The sequence below is a fragment of the Brachypodium distachyon genome, chromosome 1, assembly GCF_000005505.3.
Source record: "Brachypodium distachyon strain Bd21 chromosome 1, Brachypodium_distachyon_v3.0, whole genome shotgun sequence".
Lineage (NCBI taxonomy): Eukaryota > Viridiplantae > Streptophyta > Magnoliopsida > Poales > Poaceae > Brachypodium > Brachypodium distachyon.
This window is the reverse complement of record NC_016131.3, coordinates 50,615,226-50,635,363: the sequence shown is the minus strand read 5'-3', so window position 1 is coordinate 50,635,363 and position 20,138 is coordinate 50,615,226. Positions and strand designations below refer to the sequence as shown.

At 46.3% G+C, this 20,138-nt stretch overlaps 4 protein-coding genes across 5 annotated transcripts; 2 read left to right on the top strand and 2 right to left on the bottom strand.

Annotated features, from left to right (window-relative positions):
• The first annotated feature begins 1,543 nt into the window (after positions 1–1,543).
• Positions 1,544–7,740, top strand: LOC100845925. Of its 2 annotated transcripts, none has more exons than XM_003557219.4 (11): positions 1,544–1,706; positions 1,811–2,089; positions 2,216–2,314; positions 2,416–2,612; positions 2,916–3,097; positions 3,188–3,293; positions 3,376–3,692; positions 4,029–4,403; positions 5,006–5,087; positions 5,273–6,721; positions 7,202–7,740. In XM_003557219.4, exons 2-11 carry the CDS (start codon positions 2,061–2,063, stop codon positions 7,363–7,365), a joined length of 3,000 nt encoding a protein of 999 aa, XP_003557267.2. In that variant the 5' UTR covers positions 1,544–1,706; positions 1,811–2,060; the 3' UTR covers positions 7,366–7,740. The 2 variants fall into 2 exon arrangements, with proteins under 2 accessions (XP_003557267.2, XP_010228136.1); XM_010229834.3 differs by having other exon boundaries at positions 2,213–2,314.
• A 358-nt stretch (positions 7,741–8,098) lies between these two features.
• LOC100846439 (putative septum site-determining protein minD homolog, chloroplastic) lies at positions 8,099–10,214 on the top strand. The gene is made up of 2 exons (XM_003557221.4): positions 8,099–8,724; positions 9,466–10,214. Exons 1-2 carry the CDS (start codon positions 8,220–8,222, stop codon positions 9,900–9,902), a joined length of 942 nt encoding a protein of 313 aa, XP_003557269.1. The 5' UTR covers positions 8,099–8,219; the 3' UTR covers positions 9,903–10,214.
• Positions 10,215–14,520: 4,306 nt separating this feature from the next.
• Positions 14,521–17,200, bottom strand: LOC100845619 (protein CWC15 homolog). Its single transcript, XM_003557218.4, has 7 exons — positions 16,958–17,200; positions 15,913–16,019; positions 15,725–15,766; positions 15,552–15,639; positions 15,178–15,268; positions 14,980–15,086; positions 14,521–14,874 (listed from the first exon to the last, which is right to left on the bottom strand). The coding sequence occupies exons 1-7, from the start codon at positions 17,086–17,088 to the stop codon at positions 14,751–14,753; spliced, it is 690 nt and encodes a 229-aa protein (XP_003557266.1). The 5' UTR covers positions 17,089–17,200; the 3' UTR covers positions 14,521–14,750.
• Positions 17,201–17,830: 630 nt separating this feature from the next.
• Positions 17,831–19,840, bottom strand: LOC100839574 (uncharacterized membrane protein YjcL). Its single transcript, XM_003561185.4, has 4 exons — positions 19,302–19,840; positions 18,993–19,222; positions 18,773–18,883; positions 17,831–18,683 (listed from the first exon to the last, which is right to left on the bottom strand). Exons 1-4 carry the CDS (start codon positions 19,598–19,600, stop codon positions 17,944–17,946), a joined length of 1,380 nt encoding a protein of 459 aa, XP_003561233.1. The 5' UTR covers positions 19,601–19,840; the 3' UTR covers positions 17,831–17,943.
• Between the last annotated feature and the right edge of the window lie 298 nt (positions 19,841–20,138).

Here is a 20,138-nt window from a genome sequence, read left to right as displayed (position 1 = left end):
GTCCATTTGGAAGGAGAGAAATAACAAAATATTTAACCGTCTACATAGACCGGCGCCCTCTCTGATCTCGGCCATCAAGGCTGAAGCTTCCCTTTGGGGTCTTGTTGATACTTCTGGCTTAGGTGCTCTGGTGTCTCGTAGCGATGATGTTCCCTGAGCTTGTGCCCCCGCTGTATAGCTTCTTGTTTCTTTCTTTTTTGTTTCAGTGTTTGTAATTGTTACTCTCCGCGTTGAGTTCTTCTCAACCCTCTTTGATATATGAATGGCACGCCGTGTCGTTTCGTCAAAAAAAAACATGTAACTACGTACGAATTAACTCAACCGTAGTTCCTTACATCATATAATCCTTGTGTTCCATCACAGAGTTAAATTCTTCTAGATTCTCCAGGTACAACTTCCTAGCATCTTCTCGACTAGGGCCCTGTATGTTTCAGTGACGAGACGGAAAAAAAGAATGACATGGCAAGAACAAGTGGCAGTTATGCTTATGCTATCCGATCCTATCATAGCATGTTGCAGTGGTGTAATTTTTTTTGCCGACGAAACAACCATCAACGAATTATTTATTGCCAAAGAACGGTTGAAAAGAATTCAACCGCTGAAAAAGTTGCCCGATTTATAAGGAAAACTGGGCCGAAAACCGAACAGGAGGAAAAACACAGAAAAAAAACCCACTAGAGCTTGGAGGCAGTGGTGTAACAGAGGCATGCACAAACAAATTAATAGACATAAACGGAATCTAAATTGCCTACGGTCGCATCTCAAAACGATACGGTAGTTTCTACGAGAGTAGACATTGCAGCTTGGGAATCTATCAAACTTGCAGCTGCAGCATTACTACGTGATGATCGAAGGCATTGTTTATAACTTGAGACCGAATATACTAAAGTTATGCACAATCCCGTAAGTAAGGTCTTTCTCTCTTGTACTCCCTCCGAACCATTGAAAACACAGGGTTTCATTGGCAACGAACAGGAATCAGTAATAATTAAGGTAGGAGCGAACCTGAGAGCGGTTGGCGAACTTGGTGGCGTAGTAAAGGCCGCGCCGCCTGCCGGCGGCGGGCGGCGGCGGGGTCCGCATCTTGGTGACCAGGTTGCGCAGCGCCATGGCCATGGGATCTGAGATCGATCTGGTAACCGGAAGAATTAGCGACTAGAGGAAGAAGAAAGAAACAACACTAGACGAGTCGTCGTCGTCGTGAACAAATACGTTCTCGAGATCTCTTTCCTTTTTTCTTACGTACAGCCGTACAGGACTGCTGATGTTGATACTGGGCCGGCCTATTTTATTCTTCCCAGTACGGTGTATTTTAGTGGGCACGACACGACCCATTTACACGTGGGCTGGTGGCCCGGTTAGTAGCCTAGTGGCCCGTTTGCCTGTCCCTCGAGACCACCTGGCACACTGACGGATTCTCAAAAAAAAAACCTGGCACACTGACGTGTCGGGCCCACCGTACCTTGGACGAAATACGGTGGAACCTGAGGGGGCAAAACGCGAAACAGCCAGCCCCCTCTCCTCCTCGTGTGTTGGCTTCTTCTCTCTGTCTCTCGCCATCATCATCCCATTCGATCTCTCCTCTCTCTCTCTCTCGACCTCGCCGTGAATCCTCCTCTGCGATCGAAATCCCGCCCCGGAATCCGCCGCGGCGCCCTCGGGATCCACCCGCCCCCGCGGATCCACCCTCGCCGGCCCTGCCTAGGGTTCGTCTCCCCGCCCCGAGCTCCTCAGATTCGCCCTCGGAATCAATCAGCCTCCGGTTGTTCGTTTACCTCTGATGCGGGTTTCGCTTGCGGTTTCGTGGCAGGAGGAGGCGCGTCAGGGCTCTGCTGTCGGGGGTTTCGTAGCTAGCTGCCCGGGTTCGGTCCCCCGCCTGACGCTGGAGGGGGAAGCTGGTTCCAGTGCCGTGTGAGATGAGCCAGATTTCTTCAACCTAGGGTGATGGTGGTCGCGATTTGAGCCTGACGACTTCGTTCCTTAGCTGGTACTAGATTTAGCAGCGTAGCCTAGCCTAGAGGTTTTGGTGGTGGTGCTGCTGCTGCAAGCGTGGGGCGAGGATGAGCTCCGAGCCTCCAGGGCACCCCAGGTGAGTATTAGCAGGATGCCTTGTGTTGGCTGTTGCTAGGGTGCTAACTGCTAAGAGGCTCCTTCTGCCTCGTGTGATGCGGATCCTCATTTGATGATTGGTGTCTGTTTATACATGTGGCAGCAGGAACATGAGGGTAGTGTACTCGAGGGAGTTGCTGATCTCCATTGGCGCGTCCGAGCGTTGCAAGAACCTGCCCCCTGGTTTCGACGCGTCGGTCCTCAGGTCTGTCACGTCAAGCGACGGGCCTCGCTTGTTTCGTGTAACTGTCTCTCTTGTCCGCGGGCTTCCTGTGGTGACCATTTTTAGCTCTGTCTGTGGAGCAGTGAGCTGCAGGAGGCGTCGTCCGTTGCGCTTGGCAGCAAGGGCCACTACGCGACGCCTCTGGGAAGGTCAGATGGGTCTGGTGGTGGTTACTCTTATTCCTCGCGTGGTGGGAGCTCTGGAGGAAGGTGGGATACTCGCTCGACGGGGTCGAGTGACCGGGAAGGGGATTTACCTGACCGAGAGCCATTAACACAGGGTAAGCACGTGTCCTTTTCGGCCAGTGTTTTATGTGAGTCCTTGCTTCCTTTTTTAGTGCTGAGATTACACGTGTGAAAGACTAGTGACTGATTCTGAACTTGTATTTTGTTGTGAACTGAGGAGCTTGCTACTTCCTGAAAAAGGAAAAATGCTAGTTTGTCAATCAACTGCATGGTCTTAGTTAGGCATAATTTACTATACTGTGTATCCTTATTTATGGGCATACATATTAGATATGCCAACTGCACATTACTTTCTGATAATGCATAATTAATATCCCCCCCCCCCCCCCCCCCTGCAGATAGGCGTAATGGGAACCAATACAAACGCAATTGGCAAAATACGGAGCATGATGGCCTACTGGGAAGCGGCGGTTTCCCTAGACCAACTGGATATGCTGGGCAGTTGGCATCAAAGGATCGTGGGAACACGCCTCAGCCAAACAGGACAACTGAACGCTACCAGCCACCGCGCCCTTACAAGGTTCGGGATTGCACGCGTCTCTTTCCTACTTTATCATATAGATTGACAACCTATGAAACTATTTAGTTATACATTTCAAACTGATGACAGACTGGGCCTCTTTCACGGAAAGATGTTGACTCTATGAATGATGAGACATTTGGATCTTTCGAATGCTCAAACGAGGATAGAGCAGAAGAAGAAAAGAAGCGAAGGGGTCAGTGTCTCTTATCTCTACATATAATGTCTGTTGTTTCTGATTTAATTATCTGCAACACCAACACTTCGCTTCTGTGCAGCCTCATTTGAATTGATGAGGAAAGAGCAACATAAGTCCTTGCAAGAAAAGAAGAATGGTCCTGATATTGAGAAAGGAAATCCTGGCGGTGATATCGTTTCACTGTTACAGAAATCCGCTGAAAAGATGGGTGCCACAGCTAATAGTGGGAAGCCAGATGGATCTGCAATGTCCTCAATTTATCAAGAAGATGCCACTAAAACATCTTCAATTCTACCAGCTCCCGCGGCGAGGCCGCTTGTCCCACCTGGTTTTTCAAACGCATTTGTGGAGAAAAAGGTTCCATCCCAGTCATCCAACATCGCACTTGAACCAAAGGTACGCTTCTTGACATTGTTTCAATAATAATCAGTATCAGCATATGTATGCAATTGTCATGTAAGTACCAATACAGCAATACTGTACCATGTAGTTGTAACCAGTTCTGTTAGAAATTTTTAGTTTATTGAATCATCAAATTTCATCTTTTCTCCCATCAAAGTTTCTTGGTCTAATAGTATAGTTACTTCATTCCAGAACTTCTCTAGATTATAACATCAAAAGGATCAGTGTGGAGAAATATGTGATGAGTTACTGCGGACAATTTACTCAGTCTGTAGTTGATTCATCCACCAATGCCATATTGTTGTCCTTAACTGTATTTGCATTTTGTAGGCCCACATCGTTGCTAGCGGGGGTAGCAAGCCAAGTATTGCACAATTTGGTGGTCGAGTAGAGGGAAACCAGTCATTAACAGAGATCACTGAAAACAAAAACAAGGAGATGGGCACTTCTGATACCATTGCCAGTGTACATCAAAAGCACCCTCTTCCATCTGGAAGCTTTACCTCTTCAACTGAATTTGCTTCGAGAATTCTGAAAGGGACTGAAGATTGGGAAGCTGATGCAATTGATAAGTACTCTATTGAGAAACAAGGCATGCCAAAAACTAGTGGTTCAGTTAGGAAGGACAATTCAATCTCAATCTTGGAAGAGTTCTTTGGCAACACATTGTCAAAAAGGGGTGGCAATGTACAGACCTATGTTGAGGTATGCCAACAAATCCTTGTTTGGTTCTTCTTACTCTTAGTTACATGTGTGTATCTAGAAACATTAAATACTTGTTTATTATTAAATTAAGGAGCATTTTGTGTGATGCACCAACCTGATTCTCTGAATGTGAATATGCTATTGATTGAAGTTGTACCTCTGCAATTTATATCTAGTTTTATATGACAACATTACGCTGTTCATGCCATCATAAATGCCGATAGCTCTTGCTCAAATATGATATCCTTTTCCTTTGCCAATTCCATTGTTTTTGTTTCTGAGAATGGATGCCTGTGAGATATTATTGGTTTAATTATGTAAGACACATATATGTTACTCATGTAGGTTCGATCATTCATAGCTGGCGGTGACGTAAACTTTCTAGACAATTCCTGTAGATGGACTTGTACCCACACCCTTGACCTGCTATACACTTGTGCTTAAAAATAGCATTTGGTGGATCACAGCGCAGAAGTGAAAATATTTATGGTTCTTGCCATGTTGTTGCTAGGTCCTCTTGTAAGAAGTTACAACTTTGTTGGGCATTCAAATATATCTATCGGTTAGCCATGTGTTTAATCCCCCTTTGCTACTTTCTGCAGCGTCAGAAGCTGAATACCGATGAAAAAATGGTCTCATCTGTACCAGAATCATCCAAATTTGCTCACTGGTTTAGTGATGAAGGTAACCCTATTTCATAATTGCGCCATATGCTAATGTGTAGTTCAAGGCATTAGTTGGTACCAGGAAAATTCTCAGCAGAAGTAAATTTTGTGGGCATGCCCTCTTTCCAACATGTGGTATGCATGTTAGCTTAAATACATGCTTACACTACCCGGTTGATGATTTTGTATTTTTATGTCCTGTAGATCTGAAACCTGAAGAGGGCTTGTCGTCGAAGAGCCTGCTCTCCATGATTGTCAAAAATGAAAATCCAGGTCCAGAAAACATAGCTCCTGGTCCATTTTTATCTGATGGCACTGTTCAGAATTTAGCATCAAAACCACCTACTGATAAATTCGATGCTTCATCAAAGTTCCTACCATTTACATCTCCTGCAACTGCTGGTGGTATCAGAGAACGGTACAGCCGTGTTGGTATTCCAGAGCCAGCTCCAGTTGTGATGACATGTGAGGATCTTGAGCAGACGATGTTGGCACAGGTTGCCAGCAATAGCAGTTCCACTCAGAAGAATGCGGTACAGAGGCATCAGGCCGTTTTAGATGAGCCAGCCGTTTCGCAGAAAGTAGCTGTAGACAATCATGCATCACACCATCTTCTTTCATTATTACAGAAGGGAACAGATAACAAGGGATCATCTCCGTTTGGTTTCCGCGTAGGGTCAGCTAATGAACCACTGAGTTCGGATGTAAACTCCATGACCAATGGGGGGGTAACTGGAATTGTTCCAATTAATAAAACTGAAACTGCTCCTGCTTCGGGGAAGAGCGTGACATTGGAAGCATTATTTGGGGCTGCATTCATGAATGAGCTACATTCCAAGGATGCACCAGTTTCTATTCGAGGATCTGCATCAAGTAATGAAGGATACTACCCTGGTGAAGAGACTCGACCATTCAACAACAATGATGGAGCTGCCTCTAAAGAACAAGGAAACAGAATAGAGTACATGAATTCATCTTTCACTGGTCCAAGTCACGGTGCTAGCTTTGACAATAAAGGCTTGGAAATTCATCTGCCTGAAGAAGATAGTTTGTTTACGATGAATGACTCTTTCAGTGCTCGAAAGCCTGATATTTTGCCCTCTCTGAGATCCAGTAGGGTTGACGTGCAATTGCCGGAGAAGGCAGTTGATGATCTTAATTATAAGCTTCAAAGCCTTGTGTCTGGTGATGTAGAGCATGTTCAAGTACTTGGTGCTGATGCTCTGGGGTCTCATTCCCGCGAACAGCGTCATCAGGTTGACCCTCAGAATCTTTATCATCTACTACAGAGTAGGCCACCTGCACTTGCTCCTCGTCCTATGCTGGATCACATTGGTAATAGGAACCAGCAAGCCCCATTTGACATGCCACAAGCGCTAAGACATGATCCCCGCCATTCTTTTCCAGCTAACATGAATCCTATGCAGCACACTCTTAATGCTCCGGGGGTTCCTCATTTAGACCCTGCTGCACATCATCTCATGCTACAGCGAATGCCTGGAAGTTTTCCACCAGAAGGCCCTCCGAGAGGTGTTCTGCCATCTCAGCCTGTGCATACTCCGGCTGGTTATAGACCTGAGATGAACAATGTAAATAATTTCCATATGCACCCTCGCCAGCCTGGCTATGGAGAATTTGGATTGATGCCTCCAGGTGAGAGCCTCTACAAGCTAATTTTTGTGTCTTGTGTTTACCTGCAATTTAACCTGTCACTATTTGGTTTTATGAAGTTTCGATGGCAGAGGCTCTCCTTCTATTACTAGACCAGAATTTTGAGCTAAATAATTTACTCTCCCAAAACTTATACTATCTTGATAAATTACACAACAATCAGCCCAAGATGTGACCAGTCTTAATTTTAGTGGCATACATGCTCCGTTCATTGAAATGGAATACTGTTCTGCTTCTTTTTGGTGTTTTTTTTACTGGGACTTCAATATTGCTGTTATAACATTGAAACTTCTCCATTATTCTTCAAGTTTAAGGTAGTTTTCCATTTTGACGTTGAGAGCTTAGATGTATCAAGCATGCAGGGGGTAACCAGATTGTACAATTTTATCCTCAGTTTATTTATGCTCCAACCCTGAGTACATGTGTGATTCCCTCATGTTATGTTTCTCCTCCATAACTCAGGTCCATCTGGTCCAGAGGTGCGAGGCAACCACCCAGAAGCCTTTGAGAGGTTGATGCAGATGGAGCTTACAGCCAGATCCAAACAGATACATCCAGCCATGACCGGCCCTGTACCCGGCGGTATGTACGGGCCTGAGCTTGACATGAACCTGAGATACAGATGATGGAAGAAGAATGACTTTGTTGTAACTGTTGCGAGAAGTTCTCATTTACCCAAACCACCATGTTCTGTGTCCATGAACTTGTGTTAGCGTTTGCAGCAGCGGAGTCGGCTCGGCTGCTACAAGATAACTTGTTGGGGGGAGTTTGAGTGGTGCCGTCATGGGTTGTAGCATGTATGTAGTACTTTCTGTGGGAAAAGGGTTGGTAATCTGTTGTGGTCTGTTGAGAAAGGAATGAGGGAGGATATTGGGTGCTGCTATTGTGGGCAGCCACCTATGTACTGTGTCTGTGTCTGCTTCTGACTATTTGTTTTCAGTTTTGTATAAATACCGTCTTTCAAAAAAGAAAAAAAAAGGAACGAGATTAACATGTCTGAATTTGGTCCCCTGCCCCAGCTCTTGGAAATGAACTTGCTTATGTGGGATCAAATGCTTGTGTTACTAACCATCCATGTAAATCAGGTTTATTATGCTCACAGCATCCTGTTGTCTATACAGGCAACAAAGCTAACACTTGCTCAAAATGTCATGAATATGATTTGTGAAACAGAGATGCATCTTCATTGTCAAGTGAGTTCTGAGTAACAAATCAAAAAGATTGTGCTTTGGGTGCAACTGGGATTAAATTAGGCCGTAGTATTCTCTTAAAAATCCAAAATCACCTGAGTAATAACAAATTAAAAAATGATTGTGCTTAGTACTATCTTCTTAACAAACTGCAATTTACTCTCTTGCTGAAGATCACACTAGTACTGTAGGTGCTTCCCACTGTAGACCTGGGACTAGTCGCCTCAGCCATGGTACCGTCCGCCGCCACCTCCTGAGATCTTCCCCAAACCCTAAGCCCGAGAGCTCCAATGGCGTTCGCGCCGCGGCTCCTCCTGCCGTCCCATCCTCCGCCTCCGCCCCCGGCCCGCCGCCCCGCGCCGGCGGCCTCGGCGCGGTACAACGGGCGCACGGCGCCGGAGCTGTCGGGCCCGACCCCGCGGGTGGTGGTGGTGACCTCGGGCAAGGGCGGCGTGGGGAAGACGACCACCACGGCTAACCTCGCCGCCTCCCTCGCCAGGCTCAACCTCCCCGTGGTGGCCGTCGACGCCGACGCCGGGCTGCGCAACCTCGACCTGCTCCTCGGCCTCGAGAACCGCGTCCACCTCACCGCCGCCGACGTGCTCGCCGGGGACTGCCGCCTCGACCAGGCGCTCATCCGCCACCGCTCCCTCCAGGGCCTCCACCTGCTCTGCCTCTCCAAGCCCCGCTCCAAGCTGCCCCTAGCCTTCGGCTCCAAGACCCTCACCTGGGTCGCCGACGCGCTCCGCCGCTCCGCCGAACCCCCCGCATTCATCCTCATCGACTGCCCCGCAGGTCAGACCGCTGTACCCGCCTTTCGGCATTTGATGTTGCTCCCCCCAGCTGTTCCAAATTGCGAAATTCCACGCCCATCTCAAACTAATCATATGTGATTCTGCCATAACACATACTCTAGTATGGTCCAATCAGTTAGTCGTATGATTGTTATTGGACAATGTGGTGCTTGGACTTGCTATACCATATAGTTGCTGATATCAGAATCATCATGGATGTTTGGAACCACTTTGTTTGCTTCACAAATGCAACTACTGATTGATTGGGATGTTGATGCTGTTCTTGCTTGTCCATCCCTTGATTATAAGAATTTCGGAACCAGGATGTATTCTGATTGTTTACATGATGCTAGATTGCTAGAGTGCTATTGCACGCTAAGAAAAGGATATTCTGATTTGCCACATTTGGGCCATTTATAGGTATTTTTCATTGTTCCTTTGATGTTACTTGAAGCCATTTATCTAGTTATTGTCCTATCGGTGTACCTCAGTTGCATTTCTTACTTTCAAGCACTATGTTTCACTGCCTGTCACGTCTAACTGACTGCATAGTACTGTCATGTATCTGTAATGGAGTAAACTTCTGCATCTTTCTGTATAATTTGCATACCATTAGTAGCAGTTATGTAACAAGTCTGATTGCCAGCCTCTGCAGTATGCGGTTCAATCCTGTTTCATGCAGTTGGCTGGCACCTGCAACTTGCTCATATGTAAGGTTGCTTAACTCTGCTTTGCCATGTAGGTGTTGATGCCGGGTTTGTCACTGCCATTGCCCCTGCAGAAGAGGCGGTGCTCGTGACTACTCCCGACATAACGGCTCTCCGTGACGCTGACCGTGTGGCGGGGCTGTTGGAATGTGACGGCATCAAGGACATTAAGATCATCGTCAACAGAGTGCGGCCAGACCTGGTGAGAGGGGAGGACATGATGTCGGCCCTCGACGTGCAAGAAATGCTCGGTTTGCCTTTGCTAGGCGTGGTTCCAGAGGACTCAGAGGTGATCCGTAGCACGAACAGGGGCGTGCCGCTGGTGCTGACTGACCCGCCGACACCTGCTGGCCTCGCGCTGGAACAGGCGACATGGCGGCTGGTGGAACGAGACGCTATGACGGCGGTCATGGTCGAGGAGCAGGAGAGGCCCAAGAAGAAAAGCGGTTTCTTCTCATTCTTCGGTGGCTGATTCATGAGTCGAGTTTAGCTGCGCCTGTGGTCTGTATAGGGTTTCCATTCGGAGCTACGGATTGCCTTTTCCGTTTGTTTTGCTTTTGTTCTAGCATAGCATGATTCCATTCATTGTGCTTGGTTCCATGAAGAGACGTCCCTCTCCAAACATTTGGTCTTGACAATTAGTAGATTAAAATGTATGTAGTTTTGTGTTGATTACTTGTTACTGTTGCATTTCCTCTTGTTGGAAATGGAATGGTGTTGTTCATGATGACTTGTCTTTGTTGCATAAGACTTATTAAAAGCAATCATTGTTTTTATGATTAAACTCGTTCGTAGCAATCAGCAGATATGAATTTCTTCCAGATGCATGCTGCCCCAATGTAAGACCAGACCAGAAGGTGGGTGCATAATTTTACTTGTGTCATCCTCACAAATGGTCTACATGCCAGAAAAGAGGGAAACACAAGAAATGTAGTATATTAGGAATAGAGAATATATAAAGCAATTGAAAATGTCTATTTGAAATTATCAGAAAAGGACTCTCATTAATTTCTGCATCTTCAATGTCACAATGTAGCATTCGACCTCTATAAAACTCTGCAATCCACATTCTTATTACACTTAGCAAGGGGGAGGAGGGGGAGGAGGAGGGGAAAGGTGAAAATAATCTTGTTTCTTGGCTTGCAGCTGCAAGTTGTTCCCAGTCCATTACCTTACCTGGAACAAATTAATCTCGGTTCAAATATCACCCATCACGTACGTGAATGGGCACGCGGACCATGAGCTAGCGATGTCAGAGAGCTAACTACGGGAGGTGCTTCTGTGCTTTAATTCCGAGAAAAAATAAATCCACACCAACTTTGAACCAAAAGAGTCGTGTCCTTTTTCGTGTTATAAGGAACGGTAATTCATCAACAACCTGGACCACACACATGACGTACGTACAGCCACCTGTGAGGATGACACAAGTAAAATTATGACGGGTGAGACACGATCGAACAGCGCAGATTTTGCTGACGGTCCACAGGAATTAACAGCGCAGATTTTGCTTATAGTCGTGTGGCCGGGCCCAACTAAAATCTGCATGCGCTGCCGTGCGTAACAACCGCTGCCCACGGTCCCACAAGACACGCTGATCTTGCTCGCGCGCCCAAGTCAAGACTTGCCTCTGTTTTAGCTATCAAGCTAGCTAGCCACATATAGTAGCCGATCGGCCAAGCAATTAAAATCATCAGGGTATAAATAATCTCATTGGATTGTATATTTTGCTATTGAACTCTCGTATGGACAGATTTGGCCAAATGGGAAGGATTTGGGGGGTTTTCCTTGGAGATGCCCTTATTCCTTTGATGTTACTTGAAGCCATTTATCAAGTTATTCTTCTATCAATGTACCTTAATTAGTTGCATTGCTGTTTTCAGAAATGACATATCTGCATGCATCAAGGTTAATAATTGTGTGAAAGCTGCCCATGCAATCTGTACTGAAATACTAAAGAGAAATTAGAAACTGATTTCATGGCCAGGATAACAACCATAACCACCTCTCCATATTCCCACTCCAGACCACAGATGTATTAGAAAGGAAACGGCTTAACCTGCACATTTATTTTCTGCTAGCTAGCTTAAGATATTTTGCCGATCGACCCCTTTAACACAAATCTGATGTGAATTAAAACCAAATAATCAAACAACAATCTTGCATAAGACTTATTAAAAGCAACCATTGTTTCCTGACAATCTTGCATAAGACTCTAGACATTGTTTTACCCCTGGTCGATCTTAAGACCACAGATGGATTAGAAAACAATCTTTCATAAGACCTTAGACATGGTTTTACCCCTGTTGACATCCTGACAAAATGCCCCCCCTCCCCTAAGGAAAAAAAACCTAGCCTTAAGATCGACCGATCGTTCCAAAGTATAGAAAAACGAAGATCATCCTCTCGTCGATCAGGTTGCTTTTTTGTGTGTACACGCTAGCCTAGCTCTGAAGTCGCGGGATGATATAGTACTAGGCACGCTCTAGCCTAGGCTATAGCTAGCTAGTGCCTGCCAGGTACGTACGTAAGTTTGCTTGCAGCTCTTGCACACAGGTAATCCATCCCTGCCAGGTACGTACGTAAGGACTACACCTTGAACTTTGGGAGTGGCCTAAAGGCTTCATATGATGCCTTCGTGATCAAGATAGAGGCAGACATAGTGAGAATGAACAAGAGCATGAGATGGATAATCAGCCGGCGGGTGTCAAGCTTGAGCTCATGTATAAAGGCCTGCCATGTACATCGTCCACGTCTAGAGGAACTTTTGTACTGATTCTGGTCCCACCACCGGATGAACCTGCCGCCAAGACCGTGGTGTTGCTGATCCAGTGGCATGACCTCTACGTCAAGGCGTTCTACGTTGAAGTTGCGTACTTTTTTTAGCTTGCAGTTGTTCTGCAGGATTATATTCTAATCATTGGCATGTATAGATCTGAGCCGCCTGTGAATATTGATTAGTACTGAATATTGAGCAATAGGCACGTTTTAACTATTGGTTATTTCTGTCAAGACATGAGCCCACTTAAAAACTTATAGTTGTACCGATGGTGCGGGATTATATTATAGCCTTTGATCAATTTGTCCACCTTGATTAGTAATGAGATATTATACTTTAAAATTACCTCTTTTGTCCCATTTAAGAAACTTTAGGCATACCTTTTACCCCTGTTGCCATCCTGACAAAATGGGTGTAGCCCGCCCCCCCCCCCCCCCCCCCCCGCCCCCCGAAAAATAATTTGTACAAAATGAGTTTAGACCGACCCCCCCCCCCCCCTAAGCCCTCCGAAATATAGTTGTCATCCTGACAAAATGGGTACTGGAGGCGTCGGCCCCCCTCCCCCGAATTATAAATTTTGCTCAAGTCTCTGTGTATGTATACAATAAGTTATGTATTTTTTATTTTTTATTAATACCTATGTACTAATCATATTTTATTTTCTGACCCTTCTTATATTATTTTTTCTGCGTCGGCCCTTAATCGCCGATCACCTTTAGGTTGAACTCAAAAGGAATATTTTTAAATAGTACTCCCTCCGTCCATATTAAGTGACTCAAAATTGTCTGAATATGAACGTATCTATATATTTCCTCCGTCACATGACTCAAATTTGCCCAAATATGGATGTATCTATGTCTAAAAAGTGTCTAGATACATGTAATAGAAAATCACTTAATATGAGATGGAGTGAGTAGAAAACATGTTTGAATACACGTAATAAAAAAGTCACTTAATGGAGGAGAGTGAGTACTATTCCTCGATGTGGACCTGTCAGTGTTAACATTTCCCACATAATGGTTGTTAAACAACCCGTGTAGCTGAACACGAAAAACAAGACAGCGACAAATTCAAACACCAAAAAATTATGATTCCTAAACAAGATTAGTGGACATCATACTAATGGGGGATGCGTGAAACATGCGTTTGATTTGGGCGGCGTGTTACACCGGAAAATATAGGGACGACGAGGTGGCGGAGCAGCTGTCGTCACTCAGCCGGCTTGGTGGCCGTGGCCGTTGCCTTCCCGGTTACCACCTCTCATTGTACTTGTGGACGAGATGACAACGGCCGCAACAACAATCCTTCATCGTATTTGCTTAATTCAGGATGATCGGTTTCTAATTCAGGAGTCATTGTCCCTGAGCCGGAAGTATGACAACGATTCATTCATTTCAGTTTGTTCAAGATTTACCATTCCACACTAAAAACAAACCAAAATAAGGGGAAATAATAAGAGCTGGTTCATTCGATAACCAGCGACGTTATCTGAGCATCGATCATCAAAATCAAAAGAAAACACAGCTCAGACAACCTATCAAGATCTCTGAACAAAGAAATATCCTCCTAGACTCTCTTGAAGACAACGAAAGTAGCACTTGAAGCCAGAGAAAGTAGCGACGAACCAAAACGTTTTCCAAGCGAAAGGCCCTACCAAAAATTTGGATAGCCAAAATATTGATCAAGGTTCTGCTTTCCACAAGTTGACAAAAACAAAAGCAACCAAAGTGTATTTTGGCAACAATCCAAAATATACCCGTAACCGTCTGTGCATAGCAAAACCGAACAAACAAAAAGAGATCACAAAGAAACGAGGACTTATTCTGTTTAAATTGCTACCAATTCAATATTCAGAGTAGAATAAACCTAAAGACCTATAGCGTTCAATAACAGGACATATCTGAACATCAATGAACAAAATCAAAGGACTTAAGACTTCTTATATCCGTATCTCTTAACAAAGAAATGTTCACCCAGTCCATTTCGACCAGCCCCATAGAAGGTAGCCAGCGAACAATAGAGAACCAGGATATAACTCTCCGAGCAGCACAACGACTCCAATGCCACGGAAACAGAGGGCAAAGGGTAACCTGCCACTTTGCTCGGCTAAACTCTCTCTCACAACCTCTAGTCTAATAAAAAATCAACCAAAAGCAAGAACCACAAATGGAAAATGAACTTTAGTTGCTAGTTCACTTTAAAACGCCAATGAGCAAATAGATTTTCAAGGATATTCAGCTAAAACATAAATTAGATAATATAATCAGCAAGCATGGACCAAGTAAATATGCCTTGAGAACCTCTGATGAAAGAATTTTCGTAGAACAAATACTAATAAAGGCATACCAAAGTTTCAACGCGGCATCAGTTATACACAAGTAGTTGTTTCTTTACTCTTACGAAGAGGGTAAAAATATCACCATCCAGATAGAGCATATGTTACAGTAATGTCATACAAATTGATCTTTGGAGTACAGAAACATCACAGGTCTTTCCAGGAGGCCAGAAGGTACCCAGCCAGGCAACATAAATCATACTACAGCATCATTTCATGTACCTATGCAGAAACTTGCGGTGGAAATCACTCCTGATGGTGTCGTTGATGAACCGTTTTGGCGTCTTGATCTCTCCACGAGCCTGGTTCTTGAATACAACATCATCATCCCACCTGCAATGAACACACAAATAGAACAGAATTAAGCCCACCATAAAGCATGGCAACATTCTTAAAAATATATAAGTAACATGATAAAATAGGCAGCAGTTTCTTAACCTTCTCTTTACGTTGAAGGAGCCAGAGTTGTTCATATTGATTAGTGGGTTTCCTCGCATGAGCTCAGCCTCCTTCATCTTGGCCTCTTCTTCTGCTTGCTGACGCTCCTGCACCGAGCATGTGTGTACTTCCAATTAAATTTCTAAACTTAAAGAAATGGACCATCTTTAAAAAAATATAGTAAAGAAAACAATGAACCTTTCTAAGCTTGTCCTCGGCTCTTTCCTTTTTAATCCTCTCGAGCTCTGCCATTAGAGCCTCAGTGTCATCATCGTCATCATCTTCATCACTGAATAGAAGTTGCAATTCTATGAGTTATAACAAAAAAATAGTCTCAAATAAACAGATATTATATCCAAAAGAAGTCAAGGCAGTTGTTACGTCATTCTTTTCTGACATTTGACCATTCACCATGAACACATCCTGACTAAAATAATTTAACTAATACCAAAGTTTATGGTGGGTAATACTTTAGGAACTGAGCAAGAAGTAAATTTATCAACGCAGATACAAGATGTAATAAGTACTGTACCAGCATGATTAATATACGACTGAGTACGAAGTGAACAAACCTTTCATCATCACTTTTGGGCTCCATGTCAGAGTCATCTGCATCGATTTCTCGTGCAACTATCTTATCCTCAGCATCTCGTTTAGAACCTGCATTTACCAGAAGAACAGAGTAAGTAAATCACTGCGCTGCCTGAACATAAACAGATCCTCATACAGCATTATTGTCACCGACCTTCTAGGAGCAAGCTCGAACTTTTTCGCCGGTCTCTGTCTTCTGCAAGAAGATGAGAGGATGAACACATGGACGACAATTTAGAGGTAGGTAATCATAGAAAGTCACAACAAAAGATAAACAGCATGGAAGCCAGATCTGCAGAAACGAGAGAGAAAGTGCAGTGCAGATAGACCCATAGGTATTACCAACATAGGACTTATCCTTGGACGAGTAGTGCTTGCGTTCACGCTCCTCAAGCTCATCCCTGAGGTTCCTCTTCTGTAACTCCTCTTGAGTTTGCTGTCCCTCTTTTCTGCACATCCGAGGGGAATGGTCAGTATGCATTGGGAGGAGATATCTCAGAAAAAAAAATTAAAACTGCCACCCCATTTTGTTCAGGCTTTACAGGATCAAGAAATAAGACAATCAGGTGAAGACTGAATCAATAGTTTAGCCATATAATACGCTGTCTGTTGTTCTGGTTAACAGGTAATACACACCAATGAGGAAGAACATATGAGCCATGACAAACCTTGCTTATGGTACTTAAGTTACAGTCTGGAGGCAGCAGCAACGGCAGACCCAATTTAGACAATTCTGTAAAACGTTTACACTACAAGCGAAGTAGCTATCGCGGCTCCAAACATGCAGAACAGTTGGTTGTACTGCAGGCCTTGGACATAACAAATAGCTAGGCTGGTTGTACTGTGGACCATGGACATAAGAAATAGCTCCAAACTCAATTTAGACTTCCTAAGGTTGTCGCAGATAATCAGGTCAGTTACGCTGCTAGCCACAGTAGAAAACTAGCTGGGTTTGTCAAATTGTTGAGAAATTAACCTGATCCTAGCAACCTAGAATCAAATGGCAGACGCTGCACCCATTTGCAAACGACTGGAGGAGCAAAGTGGGTTGTACAGGGCCAAATCAGGCCCTCATCGGATGCAAAACCACTACAGAGAGTTGGCAATATACCACCAACCCGACCTGCAACGATGCAAGAGCTAGTGATGATGGGCGTCTGTCGATAGCAATAATACAGCACCAGAATCGTACGAGGACAGCCATCGCGATCTGAAGCCACCGGAAACCCAATAAATTCTCCAAGGGGACGAACCCTAACCCTTTCCCCCAACCCGATCGAAGGTGGGGCGGCGCGCGCCTGAGATCTCGAACCCAGCCAACCAGAAAAATACAGACCCAGGGAAATGAAGCGCGGCGCAGCGTCGAGGATCGATGATTGATTGTTACCTGGGCTTGAGGGAGGTGTGGGCGGCGAGGTCGCGGGAGGAGTACTTCCCGGAGGGCCCGAAGATGCGCGTGCCGCCCTGCTCGTTCCCGCCCTTGGCCGGCGCCCACGTCGGCCGCGCCGCCGTCGTCATCTCCTCTCTCGGTCGGAAGCAGCCGAAACCCTAGGAGATTGGTCCTCTCGTTGGGGTGTTCGAGAGCGAGAAGAGAATCGAGACGAGACAACGCGGAGAGACGATTTGCAGAGAGACCCCCGGAGAAGCGCCTTTTTGTTCCCTTGTTCCCGTCCGGGCCGGAGGCGGTAATGCGGGCTTTCCGGCAGCCAGAGCCCAGAAGGCCAAGAAACTAGAATCAGGCAGCAGTGTCACTAGTTAATGGGCCTCTCCACTAGATTGATGAGTCTAAAGGAGTTGATGGGCCTGCTCAGTAAATCTACTGAAGGCCCAATATGATCCGGAAAAGAATAGAGGTCTAATATGAACGCGAAAAACATTAAAGAATGACAAAATGCAAATGGTGGATTTAATGACGTTAATTTTCAAGTAGTACTGTGGGATGGTGGAGCTTTTAGTTTTGTCAAAATCTTCGTTTTTCAGGTTATTTGTGTCGATTTATATAGCCGTATGGTTGTTCTAGAAGACAATGTTTGTTGTGCTACCATGTGCTAGAAAATTGTTACAATGTTAATGTTAGTATGTTACCATCCCAAAGCTCACGCATATGTCACATTACTTTTACTTTTATTAAAAAAGTACTCCCTTCGATTCATAACAAGTGTCGTGGATTTATCAAGAAGTTGTATTCCTTTCGATTTTAAATTCTTGTACTTGCACGCGCGCACGCACACAAGGATATAAAAGATTGGAATCATAGAGCTTGCGTCACTTGGAATCAATTTTGATTTTCATCTGAAAATTCTGTTTCGGAAGGAAGAATAAAAACTCTAGTTCTACAAACTTGATCATCACAGTGAACATCGTTCAAAAAAACTAAAAGCCCGAAATTCTCTTGAGCACGAAGACGCCAAATCCGATGCCAAGGAACGTGGCAATGGAGATCCCGAAGATGCCCACAAGGATCCCAGGAACAACGAGCGAGCTCCACCCTTTGGCGGTGGCCATGGCGGCCGCGGTGGTCGGCCCGCCGACATTGGCGTTCGACGCCACCAGCAGCGCCTTCCTCTCCATCCCCAGGACCCTGCCGGCGCCGAGGACGACGGCGAGGTGCACGGCGACCTGGACGAGCGCGAAGCCGAACACGGCGGGCGCCATGGTCACGGCGTCCGCCACGCTGCCGTTGGCGCCCACCGCCGCGAAGAACACCTGCAGGAGCACCAGCGCCATGGCTTCCCCGGCGGGGGCCAGCCGCCCCATGGCCCCCGGGAACGCCGTCGCCAGGAGCACCACCAGCGCCGTCGCGCACGGTAGCGTGCCGCCGGAGGCGATCCCCAGCGTGGATGAGATCGCGGACGCCGCCTTGCAGATCGCGAAGGAGAGCGCCAGCGCCGCGCCGCCCTCCGCCACCGACATTGACGGTTTTTCTCGGAGGGGGGCGGCGCCGGTGGGGGGTTCGGATTCAGTCGTCTTCTTCGGCTCCGGCGGGATCTTGGAGGCGAGGGAGAAGAGGGCGAGGAAGTAGAGCGCGGAGATGAGGTTGTCAGCGGCCACGCCCGCCGCCAGCACCGACGGCGACGTGCCCAGCGCCTCCGAGATCGCCACGAAATTTACCGCTTCGCCATGAATCAATCACAAGCTCAGATCAATCAAATGTATACTGGAGTAGATCATCTCATAATGTAATCCATAGATGGTTAATTACCTCCGCCAATGTAGCTCCCCATGAGAGCGGCGGCGATCTTCCAGCTATCTTGGCCCAGTGATCTCATCGGGAACAACAGGTAAGCCACCATTGTTCCAATTATAGTTGCAACTAGCATCGAATTAAACCACATGAATTCAGCCATAAACTAATCCCAATTTCTAAACAGTGGCAATAATCGGAAGAGAGATTTGTTTTGGGGGTGGTCACCAATACCAACCTGATCCGAGGAGGAAGGCCTTGAGGAGGTCGCCGGTGGCGCGGACGACTCGGCGAAGGTCGGCGCCGAGGAGGAGCAGCGGCACGGCCACGGGGAGCAGGAATTCCATGACGACGCCGTTGGCCGGCGAACCGGGGGCCACCAGCCCCGCCGCCGTCGCCGCCAGCCCGGTCAGGATGCTCACTAGCGCCCCGCTCAGCGCCGCCCCCCATGCCGTCCTCTCCTCCGCCCTGAATCCCATCAAACCACATCCATTCAGTAATCAATTAAACACCACGGCGCCCCCCATGAATCCAAGCTGAGTTCTACCAGGTGCCGAATGCGGCGGCGGAGAGGAGGAAGGCCCAGTTGCCCCACTGGTCGCCGGCGGCGATGATGGTGCTCGCCACCGCGCTGGCGGCTGAAGGCGGCCGGACATGGCGGAGACGGGAGCACGAGAAGCGCTCTCTGTTCTTCTTGTTGTCATCGTGGGAGATGGTCAGGCGGCGCTGGAGCGGGGATTGAGGCCGCCGCCATGGTAGCGGCCGGAGGCGAGAGCAGATCGGCGCCGGAGAAGAAGAAGGAGGTGAGAAATGGTTGGAGTGGATGACGAGCAGAGCCGGCGCCATGCCAAAATCTTGTTTTTGTTGGGACCAAGCGTTGGATCACAAGAGAACCAGGGACCAAAACCTCATGACGTGGACATCTTTGTTCTCTAATGCAACTGATAATGTTCCTTTCTCAAGTTCAAAAAATAATAAATAGAGATCATGTAAAAGGAGTTTTGATTAAAAACTGTTTTTTTTTAGAACAAGACAAAATGCAGCCGGCCAGAGTGTCATTAACTATACTCAGTCGGCTACATTTGTTTTATTTTACCTTCGCCGGCAGATTGTTTCCATGGCATGCATCTGAACAAGAAATGCTGAGTTCTCTCCCCACCAATCATAGGAGACAGCCCTGTGTTAACTTATTAAGAAAAGGTTGACTGAAAATGTCATCCAAGGGGGGAGGAGTACAGGTGTTGAGCCTCAATACAGTCAAGGCCAATCAGAACACTGCAACATCTACATTAGACAGAGACAGGACAATGGCAGGGCAGGTGCGAATGATTAGCAACAAACATGAGACAGTGTTGCTACGAGGAACCTTCTGATTGCCCCTAAT

Bases quoted from the DNA above. Each gene is read 5' to 3' on its own strand.
- LOC100845925 (XM_010229834.3), top strand. From the start codon at position 2,061: ATGAGCTCCGAGCCTCCAGGGCACCCCAG. The intron at 2,315-2,415 runs GTCTGTCACGTC...TCTGTGGAGCAG, and splicing joins TTCGACGCGTCGGTCCTCAG to TGAGCTGCAGGAGGCGTCGT. The intron at 3,693-4,028 runs GTACGCTTCTTG...TGCATTTTGTAG, and splicing joins ACATCGCACTTGAACCAAAG to GCCCACATCGTTGCTAGCGG.
- LOC100846439 (XM_003557221.4), top strand. From the start codon at position 8,220: ATGGCGTTCGCGCCGCGGCTCCTCCTGCCGTCCCATCCTCCGCCTCCG. The intron at 8,725-9,465 runs GTCAGACCGCTG...TTTGCCATGTAG, and splicing joins CCTCATCGACTGCCCCGCAG to GTGTTGATGCCGGGTTTGTC.
- LOC100845619 (XM_003557218.4), bottom strand. From the start codon at position 17,088: ATGACGACGGCGGCGCGGCCGACGTGGGCGCCGGCCAAGGGCGGGAAC. The intron at 15,269-15,551 runs GTTTGTTCACTT...ACTTCTATTCAG, and splicing joins CCCAAAAGTGATGATGAAAG to TGATGAAGATGATGACGATG. The intron at 15,087-15,177 runs GTTCATTGTTTT...TGCTCGGTGCAG, and splicing joins CCGAGGACAAGCTTAGAAAG to GAGCGTCAGCAAGCAGAAGA.
- LOC100839574 (XM_003561185.4), bottom strand. From the start codon at position 19,600: ATGGCGCCGGCTCTGCTCGTCATCCACTCCAACCATTTCTCACCTCCT. The intron at 18,884-18,992 runs GTTGGTATTGGT...ATTCGATGCTAG, and splicing joins GGCCTTCCTCCTCGGATCAG to TTGCAACTATAATTGGAACA. The intron at 18,684-18,772 runs GTAATTAACCAT...TTCATGGCGAAG, and splicing joins GGGGAGCTACATTGGCGGAG to CGGTAAATTTCGTGGCGATC.